Source organism: Barbus barbus, assembly GCF_936440315.1.
Source record: "Barbus barbus genome assembly, chromosome: 44".
In the NCBI taxonomy this organism is placed as follows: domain Eukaryota; kingdom Metazoa; phylum Chordata; class Actinopteri; order Cypriniformes; family Cyprinidae; genus Barbus; species Barbus barbus.
Window position 1 is genome coordinate 12,708,931 of NC_136722.1, and position 23,285 is coordinate 12,732,215.

Consider the following 23,285-nt stretch of genomic DNA (forward strand, 5'->3'; position numbering starts at 1 on the left):
CTAGCATGCTTTTTATTTTTGACTACGTAAAGTGAGTATATCACGTTAAAGACTTTTAATTAGCATGTTTTATTATCCTGACAGGTTTAACACAATATTGGGGTATAACAATAGACTCACCAACTCTCTAGATCGGTATAATTGCTATGGGTACCTGAGGTGAATTTCAAACCTAAATTGCAAAATGTTTTTTGGGAAGAAAATGGATGACTCTAGAGTATCCTCTCTAATCTTAAAAAACTGTTGGAATTGAAAAACACGGAAATGCTGCAGATGATCCTGGATTTGACAGCTTCAGACAGTTTTCCCATCCAGTCTGTCATGTTATGGTTTCTCATGTCTAGCATCCTCCTGCCTTCCGAGTCTGATGCATTATGCATATTTTACCTGAGCTGTATCTAAACGTACAGAAACGGTCCTCAAAGAATGAAATGGTTATGCGGGGCTCCTCTTTAATAATTGCATAAAAGGCACAGTGAAAAGTTTTGAGCAAACATATCTAATCTAAGCGTTTTTAACCGTACCTTCAGATAATTTACTAAAAGCTTTTAAAATACTTGAAAAGGAGGCGGAAAGCCTTGAGACTTAAGGCAGTTGGTTCATGAATTTGGCTATCACTCAATAGCACCTGTTGTGTGGATATGAACTAAAATGGCCAAAAAGTAGCTTACACATGTGTCTACAAATAAGACCCTATTTGTTTGTGTTCTGTATCTGTGCTTTCTCAACTCCAGATGTCCTGTAGATATCGCTTCTCCTCACGAAGTCCTGCTACTCTCTTCATAGCATCCAGTTTATCGATTTGAAGTTCATTTCCAACGATCTCCAGTAGTGTGTCATTCACATCCTTTGCCATGTTCTTTGCATCCCTGTAAAATCATTCCTGGTGAGCAAAATGTGACGGTACACATGGTAAACAAAGTCAAACCATTTATGTTTCGTACCCACCCACAGACATAGAGGCAGCCTTTGCCTTTGAGGAGGATGCTGGCAACATTTTTAGCATGGAGACGCAAGTTATGCTGCACATATGTTGGTCTGTTAACGGTTCCCGCTGCATCAGGCTCATCTCTGGAGAAGCACACGATCAGATGGCTCAGGGTTCCATTATGCGCAAATCTCTCCAACTCCTCTCTAGAAGAAAAGCAGTAATGTGCTTATTTTTCATCAATCAGTGGATGTTTTTGCAGTGGTTAAACTAAGCTCTTGCATGAAAACATACAAATGGCAAATTAGATTCTCTCAGATTTTGCTTTAGTGAAGTAACAACAATGGAGCTCATTAGTGTATTGCATTCGAAAACTCAAATTTTCATTTCCATCCATCTGGCAAGAAAGTTTAGGAAAACCTCAAGGCTGCTGTTGTAAATCGCTTCTGTAAAAGCTTTTATTTCAGCCTCTTACAAAAGTTGAGGTGCTATTTCAACAAAAATGAGAGATGGAAAAATGAGAGGGTTACAGATAGGGTCAAGCTCAAGGGTTGACTCTCTCTTGCAATCAATTGCTCTGCTTTCCTCGAATGTTCACTTGGCAAAAGCTACTTTTTATTGCCTTAAAGGAAATTAAAGAAAATATTCTCATGTCATTCCAAACCTGTATGACTTTATTTTCTGTTAAACACAAAATGAGAACTTTTGTACTGGTCACTATTTTCCATGCAATTACAATAAATGGAGCCTTTAACCTTCAAAAATGACTCCATAGAAGTGTTTTAAGTAAACTTGTGTAGTACCAAGCCTTTATCATTCATTAAATCGTAACTGCTTGTCAACAATTACATGTCTTCTTTGGTGTCCTACAGGTTTGGAACAATCGGAGGGTGTGTAAATAATGAGCAAATATAGCATAAATAATGTACTCTAATAAATATATAATAAATAAAAAATTAACTACAGCAAACAACAGTTGTCATACAGCTTTAAGCATCTACTATAAATTTCCACTGAAACCACAGGAGGATGGGTGATGTAACAGATGAAGCGAGCGTTTGCGCACAACATCTGAAAATAGCCATGTTTACATGGATCACAAACACCTGAGTATTGACATGTACTCTGAATAAGAAATCACCACATAAACAGACTCTCCAATTATCCGAATCCAAAGAAAAACTAATATACATATTAGTGCTGTCAATCCATTACAAAAACTAATTAAATTGCTATTTTTTTCTGAAATTAATCCACAATTTATCGTGATTAATCCCTCCTAAAATTTAAGTTTTTAAATATAGTTTTATATTGCAATAATTTTACATCCAATCTTCAAATTAATGTAGAAACAGCAAAAAGACCACAGTGACCCTCGACCACAAAACCAGTCTTTTATGCTTCAATTTTTCAAAATTGAGATTTATACATCATATCCATTGATGTATGGTTTGTTAGCTGACGACAAAACTAAGACATTGTCCTAGAAGCAGTAGCCCCACCCCTGCGTTAAATATTTTTAAGGTGTTAAACTGAAAGAATTAATCGCATGCATTAACATACTAATTTTGACAGCACTAATACACACACACACACACACATATGCAAGTTAACTAAGCAAAGCTAACAATTTTGCATCTAAATTATGAAACTCCTTGTCATTAACAATCAGGTTTATTTATAGCACGTGCTTCATGGTTTTGAGTGCATTTGCGTGGGCCATCTGGGAGCCACATCCATCTTAACTGGTCCAGATGAGCTGTTCTAGGCGTTCTGGTGACAGATATCGAATGTTTACAAAGAAAACAGACTTGAGTGATCCTTTGTCTCTTTTCCAGTATCTAAACTGCCCGCTTTCCCTCCTCATGTAATCCAAATCCATAAAAACAAAGAGGCTCATTGGTGACAGGGGGCCAAGACAAGTGTTCTTTATTTCAACAACACTGATTGAGGCTGATTTCACCCTTTTAACACTCATAAGTATCATATTTGATTAGAATTGATTGCAGACGCCTTGTTTTCTTTAGCAGGCTGCCTGATGGCTAGCCGGTTCGTATTTTGTTTTTCAGTGAGCGTTGAATTTTTCAATCCAGGTTTTCAGTCGCCTTCTCATCTGAAATGCCACCGGCACTTTCTACTTTGCTCATTAAAGCGTAGCAGACAATGAGCGTGTTACACCGAGCAACACAAAGCACATTTTATCGATCGACTAAATCAATGCAGAGAAAAAAAAAATGATAAATGAAACCACAGTGTCACCAATGTGAATTAAAACATTAATGAATACGATCCTTGGATCTTCGTGACCACTGAAGGCAAAAATAGATAGATTAAAACAGCGTGTCAGGACCTTGACTTTGATCTTGTTGTTATTAGCTCTTGTGTCAAGTAGAGGCAAGCGCTGATACAATGTTGTGTGCCGCCCCACCGTCACAACACACACTTATTACTCACCAATCCATGCACCAATGTCATTACTCAGGACCTTGCGCATGAGTTATGACTGTGTGCCTATGGGAGAGCCAGACCCCAATCATCTTATATAACGTCTCGTATCATATGCCCCATACTCTCAGAGGGAGTACTTTAATTTCATTGCTTTCCCTATCATTACTCTCAAGGACTGTGCAACAGGAGCCTCTGGCTGATAGCAGCCAAGAGCCTGTGAAGCTGGCAGATCGAGTGAAAAATACTCTGAGGTTATGGAGATAACATATGATCAGGTAGCAAAGGGAGACGGTGGAATAATGGTGTGGCTGCACTGCAGAAATCTTGTTTCCTAATCAGAATTATTTTTCTTGTTTTCCAGTGAAAAATATCTAAACATTCTTAAAACAGCGTAAATTTACTTGGGACACAAGATTGCATCAGATAATAAGGCTTTTTTAGAGAATATCTTAAAATTGAATTTGTTTCATAGCCTAATTGTTGTATTTTTAGCATCTAACAAAATGTAATGAGGTTTATTCTTACAACAAGAAAAAAAACACTTCAAGATATTTTTTTGAAAACTGCTCATACAGTAAACAAATTTGCTTCTCAAGTACATTTATATAAGGCTGTTTCGATATTTATTCTGGAAAATAAAACCAACATCAAATTAAGAAAGTGATTTTTTGCATGTTTGCGATGCACATACCTGAAAAGGAAGTCTTTGTCTTTGTGGCGGCATCCAAAAAAGAGCCACGTCTCTCCGCAAGTTGCTTCCCGGTTCGCTTCACGTTCGGTCTCTCTGTCAGGTCAAAACAATAATGCAAAATTGAACATAATGTCTCTATAAAATGAAAAGTTATAACCCACATATAGAATACTAAGCACTTTTTTTTTCCTTAAAAGCTTTTTTGAAATCATTCCGTTTGATATCTATAGAGATGCATGGCCAATGGCCAAAGTAATGCCAATTAGGGATTTCAAAACGACCTTTTACTTTGGTACCAAATCAATACTAAAATAAATACATAAATAATCTCAGCCTTTCTGTAGATCTGGTAATACCGAGTGCAGATTCAATTCAGTAGCCAACGGCTGTCTGACTGACAGGCGGCTGCTTTCTAATGCTCGCATGCATATTTATATGTTTATGCCTCATGGTAATGTGTGCAAATGTACTTCTTACTTAAAATGTCTCTTGGCGAGTTATTTATGTAAATAAGTGAATGTAAACAGTTGGGGGGGGGCAATATGGTTTGTGTCAAAATATGAGCTCTGTGCATCAGGCTGTGTATTTAAGCCTAATATGCCTGCCACAGTCTATAATGTTTATACTTAAAAAAAAAAAATTTTTAAAAAATGTTTTGACAATAAAAAGAGAAAAACGCTGTTCTTAATTTAAAAATTTTCCTCATTACTTACTGACAATCATTTTTTAAAATATCAGTAATATATAGACACTACCGTTCAAAGGTTTGGATGTGGTACGATTTTTAATGGGGTTTTTTTATTACAATTTTATTATTACAACCATTTTCATTTTTAATTCTCAGCAGCCATTAATCCAGTCCTCAGTATATTCAATATATGACATAATATATCATGTTTCACTGGTACTGATATAGACTACAAAAATCATAGCAACCTTATCATGACAATATATACATATATACTTAATACATTTTATTAATGCCAAAATTTATTTAAAATCATTAAAAGATAAATTAAAGGTTTATTTACAAACAAGGCTGTCAGTATATTTTGGAAATTAAACAAGGGCAAACAATCTAAAAATTCTTGAATATGAGCCGATTAATCTACCGGACTGATCACTGATTACATATTCAAAAATCTTAATATATCAAATGATCCGATTCATAGTTTCACAATGATGAAACCATAAATTGGCATGTGGCGATTAATTACTCTCTGACCTGCTGCATTACCACAAAAACACAAAATCACTTTTTGTAGAAAGAAGACCTTGATATTTATCTGGATGTGTTCTTTAAGAGCAAGTCCTCCAAAAGATCTGGCAGTGTTCCCAGAATTCCCTACACTAAGGTGACATACAGGTACTGGGCACTATCTGTACACTGCACCTGCTAAAGGTTGACAGACTTCTCCAGGGATAAGAGAAAAGACGTTGCACAAACACAATCAAAACTTCTTCAGGCCCTTGAAAAAAAGCAGCACACTGTCTACTGCATCTTTACTCCGAAATGATAATAGAGGAAGAGATCTGTTGCGATGCATTACACAGGCCAGAAACAAACTCCACTGCGTCTACTCCTTTAATCATCTCGGCCAACCTAAATGAAGCATTCAGAAATAGAACATGATCTGGAACTTTCAGAAGCATTAATAGAAGTGGAATGTAGAAACACCCGAAGGACTTTGAGGGTGAGATGCCCTCCATCATGCTGATATCTCTCAAAACACTGCAGTGAGCCGAGTTTCAGACATTAAGCTCTCCCCATCTGCTGAACATACAGTTTAATTGCGATTAGAATACCAATGAGCCACATTGTGTATGAGATGACCACAGGAAAACAAAACAGATCTTCTCTTCAAACATCTACAATCTGTTCTTTTTCATTTCTGGTCCTTGCTTCAGTGACCCATCGTATGCTATGAACAACTGGCAAGCAAAGCAACGCTTACTTTTGAGTAATTCTGTCAAACAGTTGTTATTGTGATGCCTTTATATTTGATTTAGTGGCATGTTGAGCAACAGCCAGGCAACAGAATACTAATGGGTTGTTTACTGACTGATGTTAATAAAATAGAACATGCATCTTTTTATACTCCAGGTATGTGATTACTTTGTGTGACATCAGTTAAAAAAAAAACACCCATAGTCTTTCTCTGTTTGCTATGTAGGCAATAAGCATGCAAATACTTCTACTTGAATTCAGAAAGACTAAAATTTGTAACCAGACAAGAGAGTAGATTAACTTTGGCGGACTTGAACTTGAAAAATGGTGTGTACTGATGTCTTTCAGCAGTTGAAACGATTAGCTTCTAAATGTTCATTCATGTTAGTCCATGTTATAACTAGTAAAGATGAAGAGATGATCGGTTCACTGCTGCTTTAACTCGCTACAGCAATCGGTCACGACAAACCGACACAAAAGAGCCACAAAACGGTATTTGTTTGACTTTCTTAAAAAATTTCAAATTTTGAAAGCTGAGACTTTGTTTCATACCTTCTGTCTTGTTTGTCGGCATGTTGTTAGTTTTCTCTTTGCTCCGTGATGTATTTTTCACTGCGTGAGAACGTGTGGCGTGAGAGCGCCATGGATGTCAGACAAAGCAACCATAAAAGGGGGGTCTTTGCGAAGGGTCAATTGCGACTATTTCTCACAACTAAAACAGAAAACTCACTTTATACCTCACAATTGTGACTATTTTTCAAAATAACATCTTTATACATATCAGTTGTGACTGTTTCTCAAAATTGTGACTTTATATCCCAAAATTACAACTTTTTAAAAACACACATCTATACATAAGTTGCAACTATTCTTCAAAATCATGACTTTATGCTTCACAGATGTGACTGTTTCTCACAATTGAGACTTTATACTCCACAACTGCCACTATTTCTCAAAATCGTGACCTTATACCTCACAAATACAACTTGTCAAAACGGGCACAATATACCGTACAATTGTGATTATTTCGTAGAATTGCTAATTTATTTATTTATTTTTGTGGCAAAAAACGTCCACGTGACATCAGCTATAAAAGTTGACAAAAAAAATATATATAAAATAAAATAAACGTAAGATCGCAAAAACAGTCCAGCCACTGCACATACACATTCTAGAGTAAATAAAGTGAAGTGACATTCAGCCAAGTATGGTGACCCATACTTGGAATTCGTGCTCTGCATTTAACCCATCCAACGTGCACACACACACAGCAGTGAACACACACACACCGTGAACACACACCCGGAGCAGTGGGCAGCGATTTATGCTGCGGCGCCCGGGGAGCAGTTGGGGGTTCGGTGCCTTGCTCAAGGGCACCTCAGTCGTGGTATTGAGGGTGGAGAGAGCGCTGTACATTCACTCCCCCCACCTACAATCCCTGCCGGCCGGAGACTCGAACCCACAACCTTTGGATTACGAGTCCGACTCTCTAACCATTAGGCCACGACTTCCCACATAATAAATAAACTACCAAAGATGCAACTGGCTCTTTTAAATGACCCCTCAATTCCTAGTTGCCAAATTGAGCATTAATGATTTCTCCCATTCATTTCTCTGAGTGGTTCGTCTCCACCCCCTTATACAGCCTCTGAAATAAACACTCTACTTTCTGGATTTCATAAAACATTTTCTCAGTGTTACACAAAAAATTACAGCCACTAAAGGGTAAATGAAACCGAGAATGTATGGGAAATGTTTTTTCATTGAGAGTAATCACTTTATGCATTGTCGTGTTGAGAAATTTAAATAACACATAACCAAACACAGCCTGTCACATCCATTTCCCCGCTGTACCTCTCTGCAGGAAATTATATTTTGCAAGTCAGGGTTAACATTTTGGATGCTTCTTTTGGTCACGCCCATCTGCTCAGAGCTTGGCTCAACTGAGTTTGGCATTTGAACAAACAGAGTGTCCACAGCAGAGCCATTAGCATCTGGGAGTTCAATATCCAATCTGGAAATGAGCTTCAATAAACTAGCTTTAGTGGGGCTTTATGCTGCCCCAGAGGGGCCGGTACCAATATGAAAAACCTGGATTCCATTTTGTAGCACCATGCAGCCCAGATCCCAGCCTGAATACAAATCAACTGTACTGTGACAGCGAGGACGACATATCCGCATCCCTAAAAAAATTACAGCCTGCAGTTGGGTAGAATAGGAACTAACGCAATAGCTGCTACCTTTTCATATGAAGAATGAAAGCGAGTCAGTGGCCTACTCTGAACATTCACCTTTATAAATCACCATACTATGTAATCCTCCTCCTCACTTTCCTCTGAGAATATGCACAGCATTGTGAAAGCAAAGTACATACGGTGACCTCAAAGCTTATTGTAGTAGCTCAGAATAACATTTTCTGGCCGGCGAACAGCATGCAGAGTGTGAACAAAGAAGCGGATGTGAACAAGCATTATAAGTCCCTTTACAACATTTAACTACAGTTTTACTTTTTCTACAGAAAATGTGAGTGAACTTGATGATACTAATGTGTGTTCGGTGGTTGCCAGGACCCTGCTAAGTTGTCGTGACCTCTGGCGACAGTGCGATATACCGGCAGAAATGTATCAACCGGAAGAGATTTTAGACTATCGTCTCTTATCATGCTTACACGCTCATGTGACGTTGCTATGCTACGTGGTCATGAAAACTTATCGTAACAGAAAAAAAATTATCCTAAATTTCTTAGAGACAGTGCTCAGAGTGCGGGAGTATTGGTCATGAGTTATTTTACTCCACTTTGTAGGCCTTGAACGGTTAAATACACACATTTGTATTGTACACTTGTCAAAATACCCATCTTTGCAAGTATCCTCGTAAGCACAGTAATTAAGGTTGTAAGTGAAAGCAAACAGTTGAGAAAGAAAGCTCATGTGTAACAGTATATTGGATCCGGGCAGCTCTTAAAATGACAGCAGTCTAATATTCCTGCTGTCTCATTCATGTTAATCAAACAACAAAACAGAAAATCTCTCACAGCTCTTGACTAAATCACTTTTGTAACTTTAATAAGACAAAATAAATATTTAATTTATACAGTCATTACTTTATACATTGTATGTAGCATTTCTTATTAATTTGCTCTAGTGTAGTTTTTTTGTCCTATTGATTGTAATTAGTTTTTTTTTTATTAAAATCGCTGACTGTTTACTTGTCTTCAGTGAGCTTGAGTTTTTTTTAGGCTAGTATTAGTTTGTGATATTGACACTAGTTACAAGAATTATGAAATTTCTATAGTATCAAACATTTTGATAAAGCCCTTATTTAAAGCCAGAATAACTATCGTCATATATATTGTTACAGTGAAATAAAATAACTCCTATTGTGAGTCGCTCAAAGTTACAAAATGTTTAACTTCATGCAAATGAGCTACGAATTTTGTGAGCGACAACCAATAGGAGTGAAGACTGTCAGTGGAGCTCACACATCACTCTCTCGAGTTCTAGAGCGATTTCACTGTTTTATGTCATTTTACTATAAGCACATATATGGATATAATAAAAAGACGCATGAGAAAATAAACTGTCAGCAATAGTAAGTTTGATTCATACATTGAGAGTTTGTGTTAATTATATGATGCAGTGAGCAGTTTAGCACTGCTGCAGTTCATACAGTTTCACCTGCATAATGTTGATTATTAGGGACAAGAAAATTGATTATTTGTCAAATAAGTATGACATTTTAGTAATTTTTGGAAGTACAAGTGGGTTGAATTTGTTGATTGATCATTAATTCAGATTAAAGATTAAATGCACTGTGCACTGCTGTAGTTTATATAGCAATCCAGCAGAATGCTACTTTTAATTTTGCTTTTGAAGGCAGTCATTTAGTTTGGTTCAGTTAATTCTATAGAAGCATCAAGTCCTTTCTGCCTAAAGCTCACTGGCAGCCTGCAAACATATGAATTGGCTTTGACCTTTTGTGAGATTCTTACCAAGAGTCCTACTTTCTCCACAGCACAATACATTTCCGGCTGTCTGCCTGCTGCCATTGATTTACAGATGAGGAAATCGAAGCATCTCATGCTGTTTGCTCCTAAAGAGGAAACGCTGAGCTTTGTGACACAAACAATGTCCTGCTGACAGAATGGTGATCGTTATCTTTAATTGAAGGCTAGCATCAAGGTAGCTGTATTTAGGAAAATCTCAAGTAAAGAACTGCATGGAAACAAAGTTCAACAGCACACATTGGCAGTAAACCTGCACATCCATGACTAATCTCTCAAATTCTCTCGCAATTGTGGATGATTGTCCAAGAAAAGGCTTTTGTACTTGAGATGGGAAATGTGTAAATCGCTGTCATATTGTCTACAAACGAGCAGGCAACTTCTGTTATAATTGTGGTATTTTTCTTATTGTTTAAGGACTGTTTAGCGAAACTGTTTAGACCTAAACTGGAGGTAAAATTCTTCAATATGTTAATTAATTAAATATTCATTGAAAAGTAGAACATTATATGAAAACATAAAATATTGCTATTAAAAATTCTACTAATACTACTACTATTAATAATAAAAATACAACTATAGATAGATATATATGCAAAACCATTTAAGTAATGCACAAAAACATTAAACGAAACCAATCTGTTATTGATCCATGGCCTGGAGCTGAACCAAACATGCTGTGCTGCATGAATGCCTCGACCTTGACAGTTTGGAAGGTGATGTGGTATTTGAGGACAACTTTTGTCATTCATCATTAATGTCTCATCCCACTCTCACCGTCCCCCAGACATGTCTGAAACATTCATCACCCGCGCTCGGCTCGGACACTAGCCCCTGTGATTACCTGTGGCCCTTGTGTCACTTACAAACTATTCGTGTACACACACAGCAGGCATCACATCACTGGCCAACCCTGCGCCAGGGCAGACGGCTTCATTCATATGCAGTTCTGGCGTGTCACTCTTCATAGGCCCCTGGCACGGAGTATAAATCACACACGCTGAGATGACAGGCCTCCACAAGACACCTTTACAACCAGATCCTGAATTTATGCCCTTCTTCATTTTAACACCAGGGTCTTCGGAAACACTATTAAGCTTCACAGATAATATGGCAGGGATCAGGTCAATAGCACATTTACACTTTCTCTTCTTCCTTCGACCTCTTCAGATTTATCCTCATCACCCTAGAGGTGTTTTTATGCTACTTTTACACATGAGAATCAATAAACTTCCTTCCACTTTAAAAACCTTGTTTATTTTTTTTGAAGATGCATGATAAAGGGTTGTTTAGACTTATTGCTCTATGGAGTGTGGAGTCATTCTGCAAATACCAACAATGACTTCGGACTGACAGCAGTGTTTGGGACAAAAATGGCAAAAGTACTGTTAAAAAAACAGAAATATTGTGAAATATTAAAATATAAATAACTTTTCTATTTTAATATATCTTAAAATGTCATTTGAATTTTTAGAATCATTACTCAGGTCTTCAGCGTCACATGATCCTTCAGAAATTATTCTAATATGATGATTTGCTGCTCAAGAAACATTTCTTATTATTATCAATATTGAAAACAGTTGTGCTGCTTAATAATTTTGTGGAAACCATGATATTTTTACAGGATTCTTTGATGAATAGAAAGTAAAAAAAAAAAAAAAAAATGTAAATCTTAAATGCCACTTTTATTGAATTTCATGCATCATTAAAAGTATGAATATACATAGGTTTATATATGGTCACAATATATAACACATCTACACATAATTTTCATTTTTATCAATATCCGCTGATATTATATGTATATATAACTTTTTGGCCTATTTTTGACTTGTTTGATAATTAACTAGCATTTAGTGTGTTTTCATTTAAGTCCTAAAGATTTATAAAATTGAAAACATTTCAACTATTAAATTAACATAATTATCAGCTTATTGTTATCAGCCAGAATGTTGGTATCTGCACAAAAATATTGTGTAGAATATCACACTGCACTACACCGCTTGAACTTTCATGAGCACTACGGTTGTGAATTTTTTTCCATTTTTCTTTTTCTAATTTCTCTTATTTCTTTGCACTACATCTCCCACAATTCCTAGTACATAACATTTAGGGTGAACTCCATATATGGTGCACTACATTACCCATATTCCCCTAGTTAAGGTCTATAAATAGACCTCACTTCCTTCCTTTGTCCCTTTTTGCATTGATGAGGTGTGGGTGTTTGAATGGGCACCCAACCATGTCCTTTGAGTCCTTTCCTTAGGATGCGTTAAGTAAGTTTGTTTGTCAATTGTATAGTATGAACTTTTTTATTTGAATTGTTTAGATATTTAATCCTTATTTGGACTGAGTATAATTTTGATGTTTATTGATGAGTTGTTTGAGTTTGATTTTCTTTTTTATATTGTTTGTAGTAACCTAAAACCATCCTGTTTATCCTGTATATTCTGTTCATCATGTCCATCATGGTAGTCCTGCTCCACATGAATTTGTGAACTGCATGCCATGTCAACTGCTAAGATTTGTGATTCTTCACTTCAGTGGAATAAAAGAGAGCAAAGGACTGGTGTTTCTTCCAGTGTTTTAATCCGACACGCCACTAAGTTTCTATAATTTTAACGAACTTTGGATATTTTAACATCTGATTTCAACACTACAATAAAACAATATGTAACCCTGGACCACAAACCCAGTCATAAGAGATTCAAATAAATAAGCTTTCAATTGATGTATGGTTTGTTAGGATAGGACAATATTTGCCTGAGACACAACTATTTGAAAATCTGGAATCTGAGGACGCAAAAAAAACTAAATATTGAGAAAATCGCCTTAAAAGTTGTCCAAATTAAGTTCTTGGCAATGCATATTACTAATCAAAGATTTTTGATATTTACTGTAGGAAATTTACAAAATATCTTCACGGAACATGATCTTTGCTTAATATCCTAATGATTTTTGGCATAAAAAAAAAACGATAATTTTGACCCATATAGCCATATTGTTGGCTACCGCTACAAATTATACCCGAGCAATTTAAGACTGGTTTTGGGGTCCAGGGGGCATATTACAGAAAGTTTCTTATCTTAGGTCATAACTTAAGATATGATATGTTAAATAAGGATTTTTCGCAAATTCGTATTACAGAAGCAAATCTTAACTTGATTTGGGATTCTTATTCTGTCTTACAAAATAGTATCTTATATCTAGTTAGGAAATCTTAAATGGCATTATCAAGCTCGACAATCCACGCTCAGGTCTGCAACCAACACTGCTCGAGCTGCTGATGAGGTAAACAAAAGCTACTTCACTTTGAAAATCGCCTTTTGAAAAAAAACTTAAGGCATTATTCACTTGCACTACAACAAGTAATGCTCCGTGACACTTTTGTTGGTCTCTATAATGCTGGTTGCAGTTCCTGTGCTAACTGTAATATGTTGTGCGGCAGTCTGTAATTACTTATAAGCGTTTTGTCATTAAAATATAACGCATCTTCAGGGTCCTCCAAGAGTCTTTCTACCATTAAACATCTTCGTTCTTGATTTTCAACTATTAATAAATGTAACATCATTGTCGGACAGCACAGTTGTAAGCGTTTTTTCCGTTAGCTTTCAAATAATTTTGAAGTTAGGACAGCCGTGGGATTGTCCTAAAGTTAAGACAGTTTTTAGGGTTTTTTGTCAAGTTAGAAGGTCTCTGTAATACCCCCTTCCTATCTGTAGTTAAGATAAGATAAAGCACTTAGGAAATGTTGTTCTGTAATAGCTTTTGTCCTAAATGTGGTCCTAACTGAAATGACCATGGTTACCAAACAGATAAGATTTTAAAGTTAGGATCTTTCTGTAATACGCCCCCAGGGTCATATATTAGAATAAAATATAATACAGTATCAACATCATCTGAAAAGGGTGAAATAAATCTGCTGAATGTACCTTTGTTGAAGAAATCCAATGAAGGGGGCCACACCTGTCCCAGGACCCACCATCACTACAGGAACAGACGGGTCAGCTGGTAAATGGAAGGTGCTGCTGGGACGAGGCCTGACATGTACCTGGAGATGACATTAAGATCCAATCAGCTCTAAGCAGTGATGGGATTCTTAAATTGAGTAATCCCACACACAACATCTGTTTAACTATAACAAACCCAGTTCCATAAATTTTGTAGATAGCATCTAAAGCTTTTATGTTGTTGTTCTATTCTGCTGCAAGGATTAGTCCACTTTCCCCAGAGCTTATTTCTGTCCAGCTTTTACCTCAATCAAACAACCCAATTCAGCCCAAATCCTCCCAGGGACTGTGAAAAGCTAATTCGAAGGTGAACGGGCTCGCTAATGTGTAATGCCTACAGTGCTAACCTTCGGCAGGGCTGATGTGCCTAGATGCTCTGAAGCCGGTACCGTCCCAAGGGGCCGCAAGATTGAGGCGACGTGACCAGCCAGCCACCCCGTGCACAGCCCCGTCCTCGCCGGATGCTCGGGACGTGCAGGGAACTCCACAACATTGAACACGAAATTAACTTTCCCAGGGTGCTGAAGGCTGGAGCTGAGGATCGAGACAAAAATAAGAGACTAAGTGCTAACAATCCAGACCCAACCCTGAACATGAGCAAGCCGGTGGACTTCATTATCTCTCTCTTAATGTCCTGCCTCTATCAGGCCTTGGGGACCCCTGCTGACCGAACTTTAATATTTCAGAGCCCTAATGTTTCTGTGTATTCTACCAGCATCAGCGTACTAAACATAAGACATTAGTGTAGATGCCAGACCACTTACAAGGCAAAGGAGACAGGCAGAAAACAAATGAAAGTGGCAGGCAGTTCTGAAAGGACATCCTTTGCATCCAGTGTTTGACTTTGATCACAACAAATGGAGTATCATCAAGCAAGAGTAAGTGGTGCATCAAATTCATATCTGTCTATAATAAACCTCCCAACATCAAAGGAGGATAAGACAGAAATAACAACCTGGATATGTCTCTATTTTAATTTGTGAGTCCAAATATAAAAGCACAGGTGTTTCAAACAAGGTCTCTTACCTAGCAGCAGAATAGGCTCTGGGCTGAAGCTTTGGCAAATGTTCTGTAATGAAGCAGAGGAGAGATCAGGGATGAAGATGGCATTGTGACCTTGAGGCTATTCGACCGTATCTTGAGTTTCTCTTTTAGGGCATCACCCCCTCTGGATGTTACCCAAGCCTCTTGAGTTGGTGAGGGCCAATTTCTCAGAATAGCTCAATTCACAACACAATGATTCATTGCAACTGAGTTTTTAGGACAGCCTTGATATTTAAAGCAAGTACAGTATAAATAATCATGAAAGGTTCAGCAGATCTGATGTTTTAAGATTGTTGAGGGCCAGACCGAAATATTGGCTGGTATTCGTGTGGTATTCCAAAATTTTTGGGGGGGCTTTCCATTTTTATACATACACATTATCAAGTTTAGGGTCAGTAAGATTAAAAGAAATAATAAAAAAAATATTAATTAATAGTTTTGTTCAGAAAGGATGAGTGAAATTGATCAAAAGAATAAAAATGTTTATGTAACAAAAAAAACAAAAAAAATAGTATTTCAAATAAATGCTGTTCTTTTGAACTTTATAATTAAGCAAAGAATCCTGAAAAAAAAATTATGGTTTCAACAAAGATATCAAGCAGCACAACTGTTTTCAACATTGATAAGAAAATAAAATAGTGTTTCCGAAGAAATTTAATTGATAATGTTATTAATGAAATGTATTACAGAGAAGGATGAACTGAAATTTCACCAACTTAAAATATTTGTCTGAAAGTGCCAAAAAGAGAAAAATGTGAACAGAAACAATTTACTATCCAACAACATATTCTTCAACATGCAGTAATAGGAGCATGCATGTGAAAAGAAACAGGTTTAATTAATTTTGATGTAAATGCAAATGATAATACTGACAGAAAAGGTATTGAATTACACACGCGCTGAAGACTCAGGAAGCATGTTGCAGTCAAAACTCACACTCACACTCACTCTACATTAGAGTTTCCTAGTTGTGACTTAAAGTCCCCAACCACAGAAGAAATCATGCGCTTGGTTATTGACACATTAATAAAGAGGGTTTTCCTATGCTTTCGTAAAGACCGGGAGGGTATTTAATGCAAAAATCATTTCTCAGAAGACAGAGAAGCTTCTGGCACCTTTCCTTTCATTTCCGTTTCCTACTTTTGAAGTGATACTAGCTGAAGGAAGAACATACTAAAATCACTTAGAAAAATATTAAAATATTCAAAATGTATCCTGATAAAATTTGTCTAGTTATTCCAAACAAAGGCTTGTATAAATATGACTTTTTGATTTTGTTTTCACCCAATACTTTTCATTTCAGTGCATCATTTTATGGCTTCCAATGAAATTTAAGATGTTTACACTTAATGTTCTTTGTTAAAAACACAGAGATAGTTGTTTCTCAGCTCAAATAAAGTGTTTAAAATTCCCCTTCATCAGTCAGCAAATGACATAGAATTTTCTCCAATTCGCTGAAATCATGAATCAATTTGAAGTGTTCATTTCAAGCTCACCATATGCGGATGCTGAAGGTCCTCAATATTAACAATTAATTACAATCAAACATTCAATATAGCGAGCAGCTGTTGCAATTACAGCCTCTCATGAGTGCAAACAAATGCATCAAAAAGGCACATTTTGTTTTGATGGAAAAGCACTGCTCTTTAATGTCGGGGAAGTCTAAAAGTCAGGAGAAATACAGTTTGACTGATGACAATGATCTTACTGCCAGAACACACCAATGCAGAGTGATTTTAGAAATAAAATTAATGTGCTGTCAAACGCTGCTGAACCAGCATCTCTGTCATTTGTGCCATGGAGAATCACTGTGTTAATCCTTAATTTGCCAAAGTCCCAGTAATATTCACACAGATTAAAACTACATGTACATGCATCCAATGCAACAATCCACCGGCCACATCCGAATAAATCAGCGCGAGGGTCACTGCATTATGACTACATTGCAGTTCTCTAAAGCATGGTATGCATTAATAATTTCAGCAATACCAGCTGTTCCTCAAAATCAAGGAGACAGCATATATATCACCTTGCTGGAGAATTTTTTTGCATTTCACAGCAGAGGCTTACTGTACGACATGAAACCTCCAAAACAACATATCTACCAAATATTAGTAGGATTGAAGGATTAAATAAGGTTTGTTATTACAAAATATCAACTTGATGTTGTCAAGATTAATTACATTGCACAGTAATTTCTTATACAATGTGCAAAACTAATACTGCTACTAAAAAGTTTGGGTCACAATTTTGTTTCCTTTGTTTTTCTTTTCAGAAAAATGCATAACATTTTGCATTTATAACATCTGTAATGTTACAAAATATTTTAGTTTCAAATAAAGGCTGTTCTTTTGAAGAGTCTACATAAAAATATTATGCAACAACCGTTTTCAGCACTGATAATAGTAGGAAATGTCTCTTCAGCACCAACTCAGAATGATTTCTGAAGGATCGTGTGACACTGGAGACTGGAGTAATGGCTAATGAAAATTCAGCTTTGCCATCATAGGAATAAATTACATTTAAAATATATTTAATATAGAAAACAAGCCCTGATGAGCATTAGAGACTTCTTTCAAAAACATTAAAAAATTTTACCGACCTCAAACTTTTAGAGTACATAATGTGGGGTTCACATTTTCTGTGTGTATTTGATATGGTTTGAGAAAGAATCTGTGTTTCTTGTGCGAGCAAAATCAGTAAAGAGCACTGCTGCAGAAAACGGTCCCAATCTCATCTTTATACACGTTTCCAATATAAAGTGTCATTCACTCAAATTGCCGAACCCAGTAATTACACATTGTTTTTTCCCCTTAAAAAGAGACTGATGGCATTTAATACAATTAATTATGAAATATAATCATGATTAATTATCTTAATCGACTGACGGCCATAATCTTTAGGCTATTTTTGCTGAATTCATCATCATTCTCCTCGTGTCTCCTGACATGCTTTGATGAGTCTCAAATTTTCAAAACAGCTATTGCTAAGTTTAAAATGTCTTTTTTTCAGAAGCTGTATTTGCAGTTGCCTTTAAAAGGAGAAAAAGCAAAGCTGGGGCTCTGATCTAATGTTGTGTTACTGCCATCTAGTGGTACAAAAACTGCAAACGCTTCCAAACATCAGGCACATTTACCATGCAAACTGCATATGCTGAGTTAAAATTAAAATAATATCCACATTCCAGTAATTTCCAGGCAGATCATGTGTTTACTGACCGAACAGAAGGCTGAGTGGAGGTAGGCAGGATGGGAAGGCCCGAAGCAGATCCAGCAAACAGACACTGGCGTCCCTGATAAAGCTGTTGTAGTCTGCTGAGCCTTCTTTGCTACACAGCTCCAGAAGCCTTCTTTTCTCTGAACCATTCTGAGTGAAGTCCGCCAATGCTCGCACAAACGCCTGAAAGCACAAGAGAACAGTGTACAGGGTCTGTCCAGGAACTTCAAACTACAGCCCTGTGAAAGCTAAATAAACAGCCCACCGGTACATCAAAAGCACTGTTGCACATTCAGTAAGCGCTAGTGCGAAATCAAAGGTTCAGAACTTCAACAGCACAGCAGCTATCACGCTAAATAAGGTTAATAACACAAAATTACTTTTTTTGGAGTGCTCCTTATCTCCAAACACCGGGTGAGAATAAACTGCAAAGAGCCGTTCTGTGGGATGTGAAGTGGAACTTTTGCTGCTGTAAAAGAAAAAAAAAAAAGGCTATGTATTTATTCAACATTTCTGGTTGTTCAGTCTGATTCTAGTTCTTGGACTTAAAATGCGGAATGCATTATATTATGTTTTCTGGCACAGTTCGAGGAGAACATTCCTGGTTATGTCAACAACGGCTGTAATACCTTTCTTAGTGCTGTTTTTAAGCAAGTTGACCTGAACAGCACGATTCTTTTGCGTTTGCAGATCCAGTCTGAGCAGCAACTCCTCAACTTCACTGGCTCTGTTTGGACAAAGAATATCAAAGGCGTCTCCAGGCTGATAAGCAATGTTCTGCTCCTGGAGAGACAACATTTATTATAACTCCTACACAAAGAGCACAACGTAGATTTTTTTGTTGGAAGAACACATAAACATGTCTATTTGACTGATGCCAAACCAAATTCTAAAGTAAACTTTGGTATATTATATATATATATATCTAAAGTAAACTTTTGGGTATTATTAGAATTTCGTTTGGGATCAGTCAAACAGACATGTTTATGTATTCCTCCAAACAAATGTATAAAATACCCAAATTTATTTATTCATCCGTTTTTACATTTAATTTGGCGTTTAGATAAAATATGAATCTATTTTTTTTAATACTAATAAATTAAATAATCATTAAATGTAATTTTAGCTAAATTAATATCCATTTTTCATACTGTACATTATAATACTGTGATGCCTAAATTCACTTGTAGCATTCAAAACTGAGTTTTTTATTTATATAATATATCATGGAATTTTATTTTCAGCCATTCATTTAAGATGATTCATTTTAAATAAAACAATTAATTATTCAAATAATTATTGGTTCATTTATATCAGCCAGAATTTTAATGCTGCTGCATCAGTACTTAAATAAAAGTGAATAAATATGGACTTACCAAAATATCAAGCTCCAGTAAGATGGCAGTTTTTACAGCATTATCTCGAGTTAATTGAACTGCTTTTGAAATGGACACCTCATGATAACCGTCTTTATCAGATGGGACTGTCTCCTATGAAAGGAGTATGTTCATTAGCAGAATTATAGACATAATAGAGACAATTAATAAAATTATCTATACAACTGGTTCTCAACCTTTTTGACTCAAATGCCCCCCATTGTCCAACACAATTATTCAAAGGCCTCTCATATTTTTGCTGTGAATTTGAAAATTTGAAAAGTGTTGATAATTAAACTTAATTAACCGTGATTCATTTTGATTCTACAAGATCTAAGATTATGTATGTTCTTCAATAACAAAACAAGTTACTTAAGGGGGAAAAGAAAATCTTGATTTTCTTTTTTGTTGTTGTTTTTTTGGGGCATTTTAATTCATTTAGATTTTTTTTTTATATAATTAAATGGCCATCCCTTGGAAGTTTGCTGAGGCCCCCAGCAGGCCCATGCCCTTAGTTGAGAACCACTGATTTACACAAAAAGCAATTATTGAAAAAATCGTATTCATAATATGCATAAATGCTCCTAAATCCATGTTTACATAAATTGTTGCAATAAATTTACACAAAAGATTTTACACAGTAATTCTGTCTAGCTCATGTTTCACGAATAAGACCCATGGAATTTAGTATTGATCTCTATAAATGTTGATTTTCCAGCAAGATCGTACCCCTTCAGTTGACACCTGCTCCAAAACGACCTCCAGATATGAAGCAGGAAGTGCAGGAACATTAAGAGCAGACTCTGACAATGGTGGTACCGATTGCTTCAGAGATGCAACCAAAGCGGTAGAAAGAGTCTCTGCATCACTGCTGTCAGATGTAATCGCTTTTCCTTTTTGTGAGTCTACTTCACTCAGCTTTAAAAGATGAAGATCAGCTTCTAGATCTGACTTATTTTTTTCTTGGTCGGATGCATTTTTATGATAATTTTCCTGTGTACAGTCACTAAAGTCAGCGCCCTGTTGATTTGAAGTAGCCATGCTGGATATTGTTTTTTTCAGAGCGTCCCAGAGTCCCTCAATCCAAGGATCCACCACTACTTCAAGTCTGAAAGAAAAGAGCCCTACATTTTGACAAGGCAATATATCAGAGAATATGACTTTTCTATAGTTACTAAGCATTCATGCTTACCCAGTGCCATCATCTGCATGCCCAGTGGCATAGAAATGTCTAGCACTGAGCTGCTGCAGACGGATGTCAATGGTCTTGCCCCCATTGCAGAAATTTGCATAGTTTGTGTCTCCCAAAGCTGCATATAGAACAGCATGAAAAAGTGCTCATGGGTGGAGCTCACGCTTACATAACAGAATGATCATCGTACCTAACAGTGCATAACGCAGATGAGAGAAGTGGTCGTGTGGCAGAGATTTGTTCTTGATCTTTCTCACAAACTTCTGAGCTGTGTCTGGAGGGTCACCATCACCGGTCGTGGAAACCACAAAAACAACTGGCCAGATTTCACTATCCAAGTTGTACTGGGAATACATGGGAAAGTTGCATCAGTCAATTCTGATAGATGACTGTCAATGATTTGATATCCATGAAAAGTAATAGGCAAGAAACATACCTTGTGCTGGTTGCTCAAACAGCTGATGTCAGCTGTAAACCCATGTTCAGCTGCTTGTTGGCAGATCTCTTCGGCTATAGACTGAGCCTGACCGCGCTGAGATCCATACAATATCAAGAAGCGAGCGGAAACTTCACACGGCATATTATGAAAGCTGGATAAACAGGGTTCAAATGTTGATAATAATTTCTGCATGTTGTGAAAAGCAATAAAAATATTCAATTTTTACATTATAACACAAATATGTATTATAGATATTATATATAAATGTATTATATAATCATTTACTATAAATATGATTTAATAAACAATTAATTAAAAATTACATAAAATCATAAATTCAGTCTAAAATGGTTCAAAGCTAGTTTCCAACATGAGTGCTGTAATATTAACTTATGCATTTATATTAAATTTATATATCTCTCTCTTTTCATTTTAAAGTGAATTAATGTTACTTATTTAAAAATGAGATTGTTAATGTATTTACATGGCATGCGATTCTGATTATGCGTAATGTACGCATAATACATTATGTTACATATATACGCATACATATTACGTTTATAAATATGACTTATATTGTGTTTACATGTTTGTGGGACAAAAAGCATCATCTTCCATGTACAAACTGGCCTTGAACAGCTTGGACTTGTCATGTGACTGTTTGTACTCTAGTCTGTAAATTACTCTCATTACAGTTGACAGTTTTGTGTTAAATACACCAAGCACTGTTTTTAGACCCTCCGAAGTTTAAAATAGATTTTGGTCACAAATTTAAATTGTGAGCGGTGTGATTAAATTGATTAAGTTGATAAAAGTTACCTTGATTCTGTGAATGACTCCAAGCGCGTCTTGGGCCGAGTAACATACTGAAATCCGCACTAGCACATGCTCTCATCATGAACTGGAGGAACAGGGTGCCACGTTACTTTGGACTCAGAAATAAACAATTTGTAAAATATAAGATATACTAGTCACGGACAAATCTCATTATCTTTAGTCAATATGTATGGAATATAAATCTGTGGCTGAACTCTCGTTATGTCTTGGATTATCGCGAGAGTGGAATAAACCATTTTTATGTTTCCGTTTTAAAATTTGGGAGAAAGAGATAGGTTTCTTTCGTTTTTTATACCTAAACAATTTTCTGAAGTGTTTTAAATTATTCTTTAACTATCCACTCAACGTTCATCAAATTTGGCCGAAAATGCCGTGGATGTTATAATGCACCCTACTTGGTTTGCTCCGTCCCGCCCCGAGATTCTTCCAGAACCAGATCCGCGCGGCGAGGTGCACGGCTGACTTACTCCATCAAACTCGCTACTATAAAATCATTTTACATAGCTGTGCATTTCTTTGGGGTGGAGATTAAAAATGTCCGCACTCGGGACCCTCGCCTTTGATGAATATGGAAGGCCTTTCATCATCATAAAGGACCAGGACAAGAAATCTCGCTTGACTGGCCTGGAAGCGCTGAAGGTACAAAAGCTAACGGGCTAACTGAACGTTGACTGCATTAAATCATGTCTGTAATCCTGAACGGCACAGTGTTTTTCATGTTTTAAATGCGTGTTTATTGCAATATGCTTCTGTAGTCTGACATAGAAAGAATGTTTTCCTGTAATTGTCTAATATGATCAACAATGCACCAGCGGATGGTCCATGTGCTTCCTCTTGCGGTGTTGAGTCATGATGCGCAGTCAGGAAGACATGAAAAATATGATCTTTTATACATAAGACAGCTGTAATTGTACTTCGACTTTATTTTTATACTAATTGACGTATTTAAGAATCCTGTCAAGAAGTTTGTTGTTTGTGATTCGCATATTTTAATGTTAAACCTGCACATTTCAGTCTCACATCATGGCAGCAAAAGCAGTTGCAAACACCCTGAAAACATCACTTGGGCCAAATGGTAAGTCCTCAGTTCTGCATGCAAGTTAGCCTTCCTCTTCCGTTCCTTGCTGTTTTCTTAATGCAAATGATTGTTGTT

At 36.5% G+C, this 23,285-nt stretch overlaps 2 protein-coding genes across 3 annotated transcripts in view; one reads left to right on the top strand and one right to left on the bottom strand.

The window, feature by feature from the left end:
* On the bottom strand, nt 1-22,318 carry LOC306862953 (methionine synthase reductase-like). 2 transcript variants are annotated; one of them, XM_079406067.1, is made up of 15 exons: nt 22,115-22,318; nt 21,293-21,446; nt 21,047-21,200; nt 20,857-20,974; nt 20,394-20,772; nt 19,665-19,778; nt 18,918-19,071; nt 18,669-18,754; nt 18,291-18,471; nt 15,055-15,097; nt 14,376-14,562; nt 13,951-14,069; nt 4,068-4,160; nt 949-1,134; nt 1-869 (listed from the first exon to the last, which is right to left on the bottom strand). In XM_079406067.1, exons 2-15 carry the CDS (start codon nt 21,434-21,436, stop codon nt 725-727), a joined length of 2,103 nt encoding a protein of 700 aa, XP_079262193.1. In that variant the 5' UTR covers nt 21,437-21,446; nt 22,115-22,318; the 3' UTR covers nt 1-724. The 2 variants fall into 2 exon arrangements, with proteins under 2 accessions (XP_079262193.1, XP_079262192.1); XM_079406066.1 differs by having other exon boundaries at nt 18,669-18,757.
* LOC306862954 (T-complex protein 1 subunit epsilon-like) overlaps nt 22,159-23,285 on the top strand; it is a 10,194-nt gene continuing 9,067 nt past the window's right edge. The window contains exons 1-2 of the mRNA XM_079406068.1: nt 22,159-22,771; nt 23,147-23,207. Of these exons, the coding sequence (XP_079262194.1) occupies nt 22,667-22,771; nt 23,147-23,207 (166 nt within the window). The 5' untranslated portion in view covers nt 22,159-22,666. The remainder of the gene's footprint in view (nt 22,772-23,146; nt 23,208-23,285) is intronic.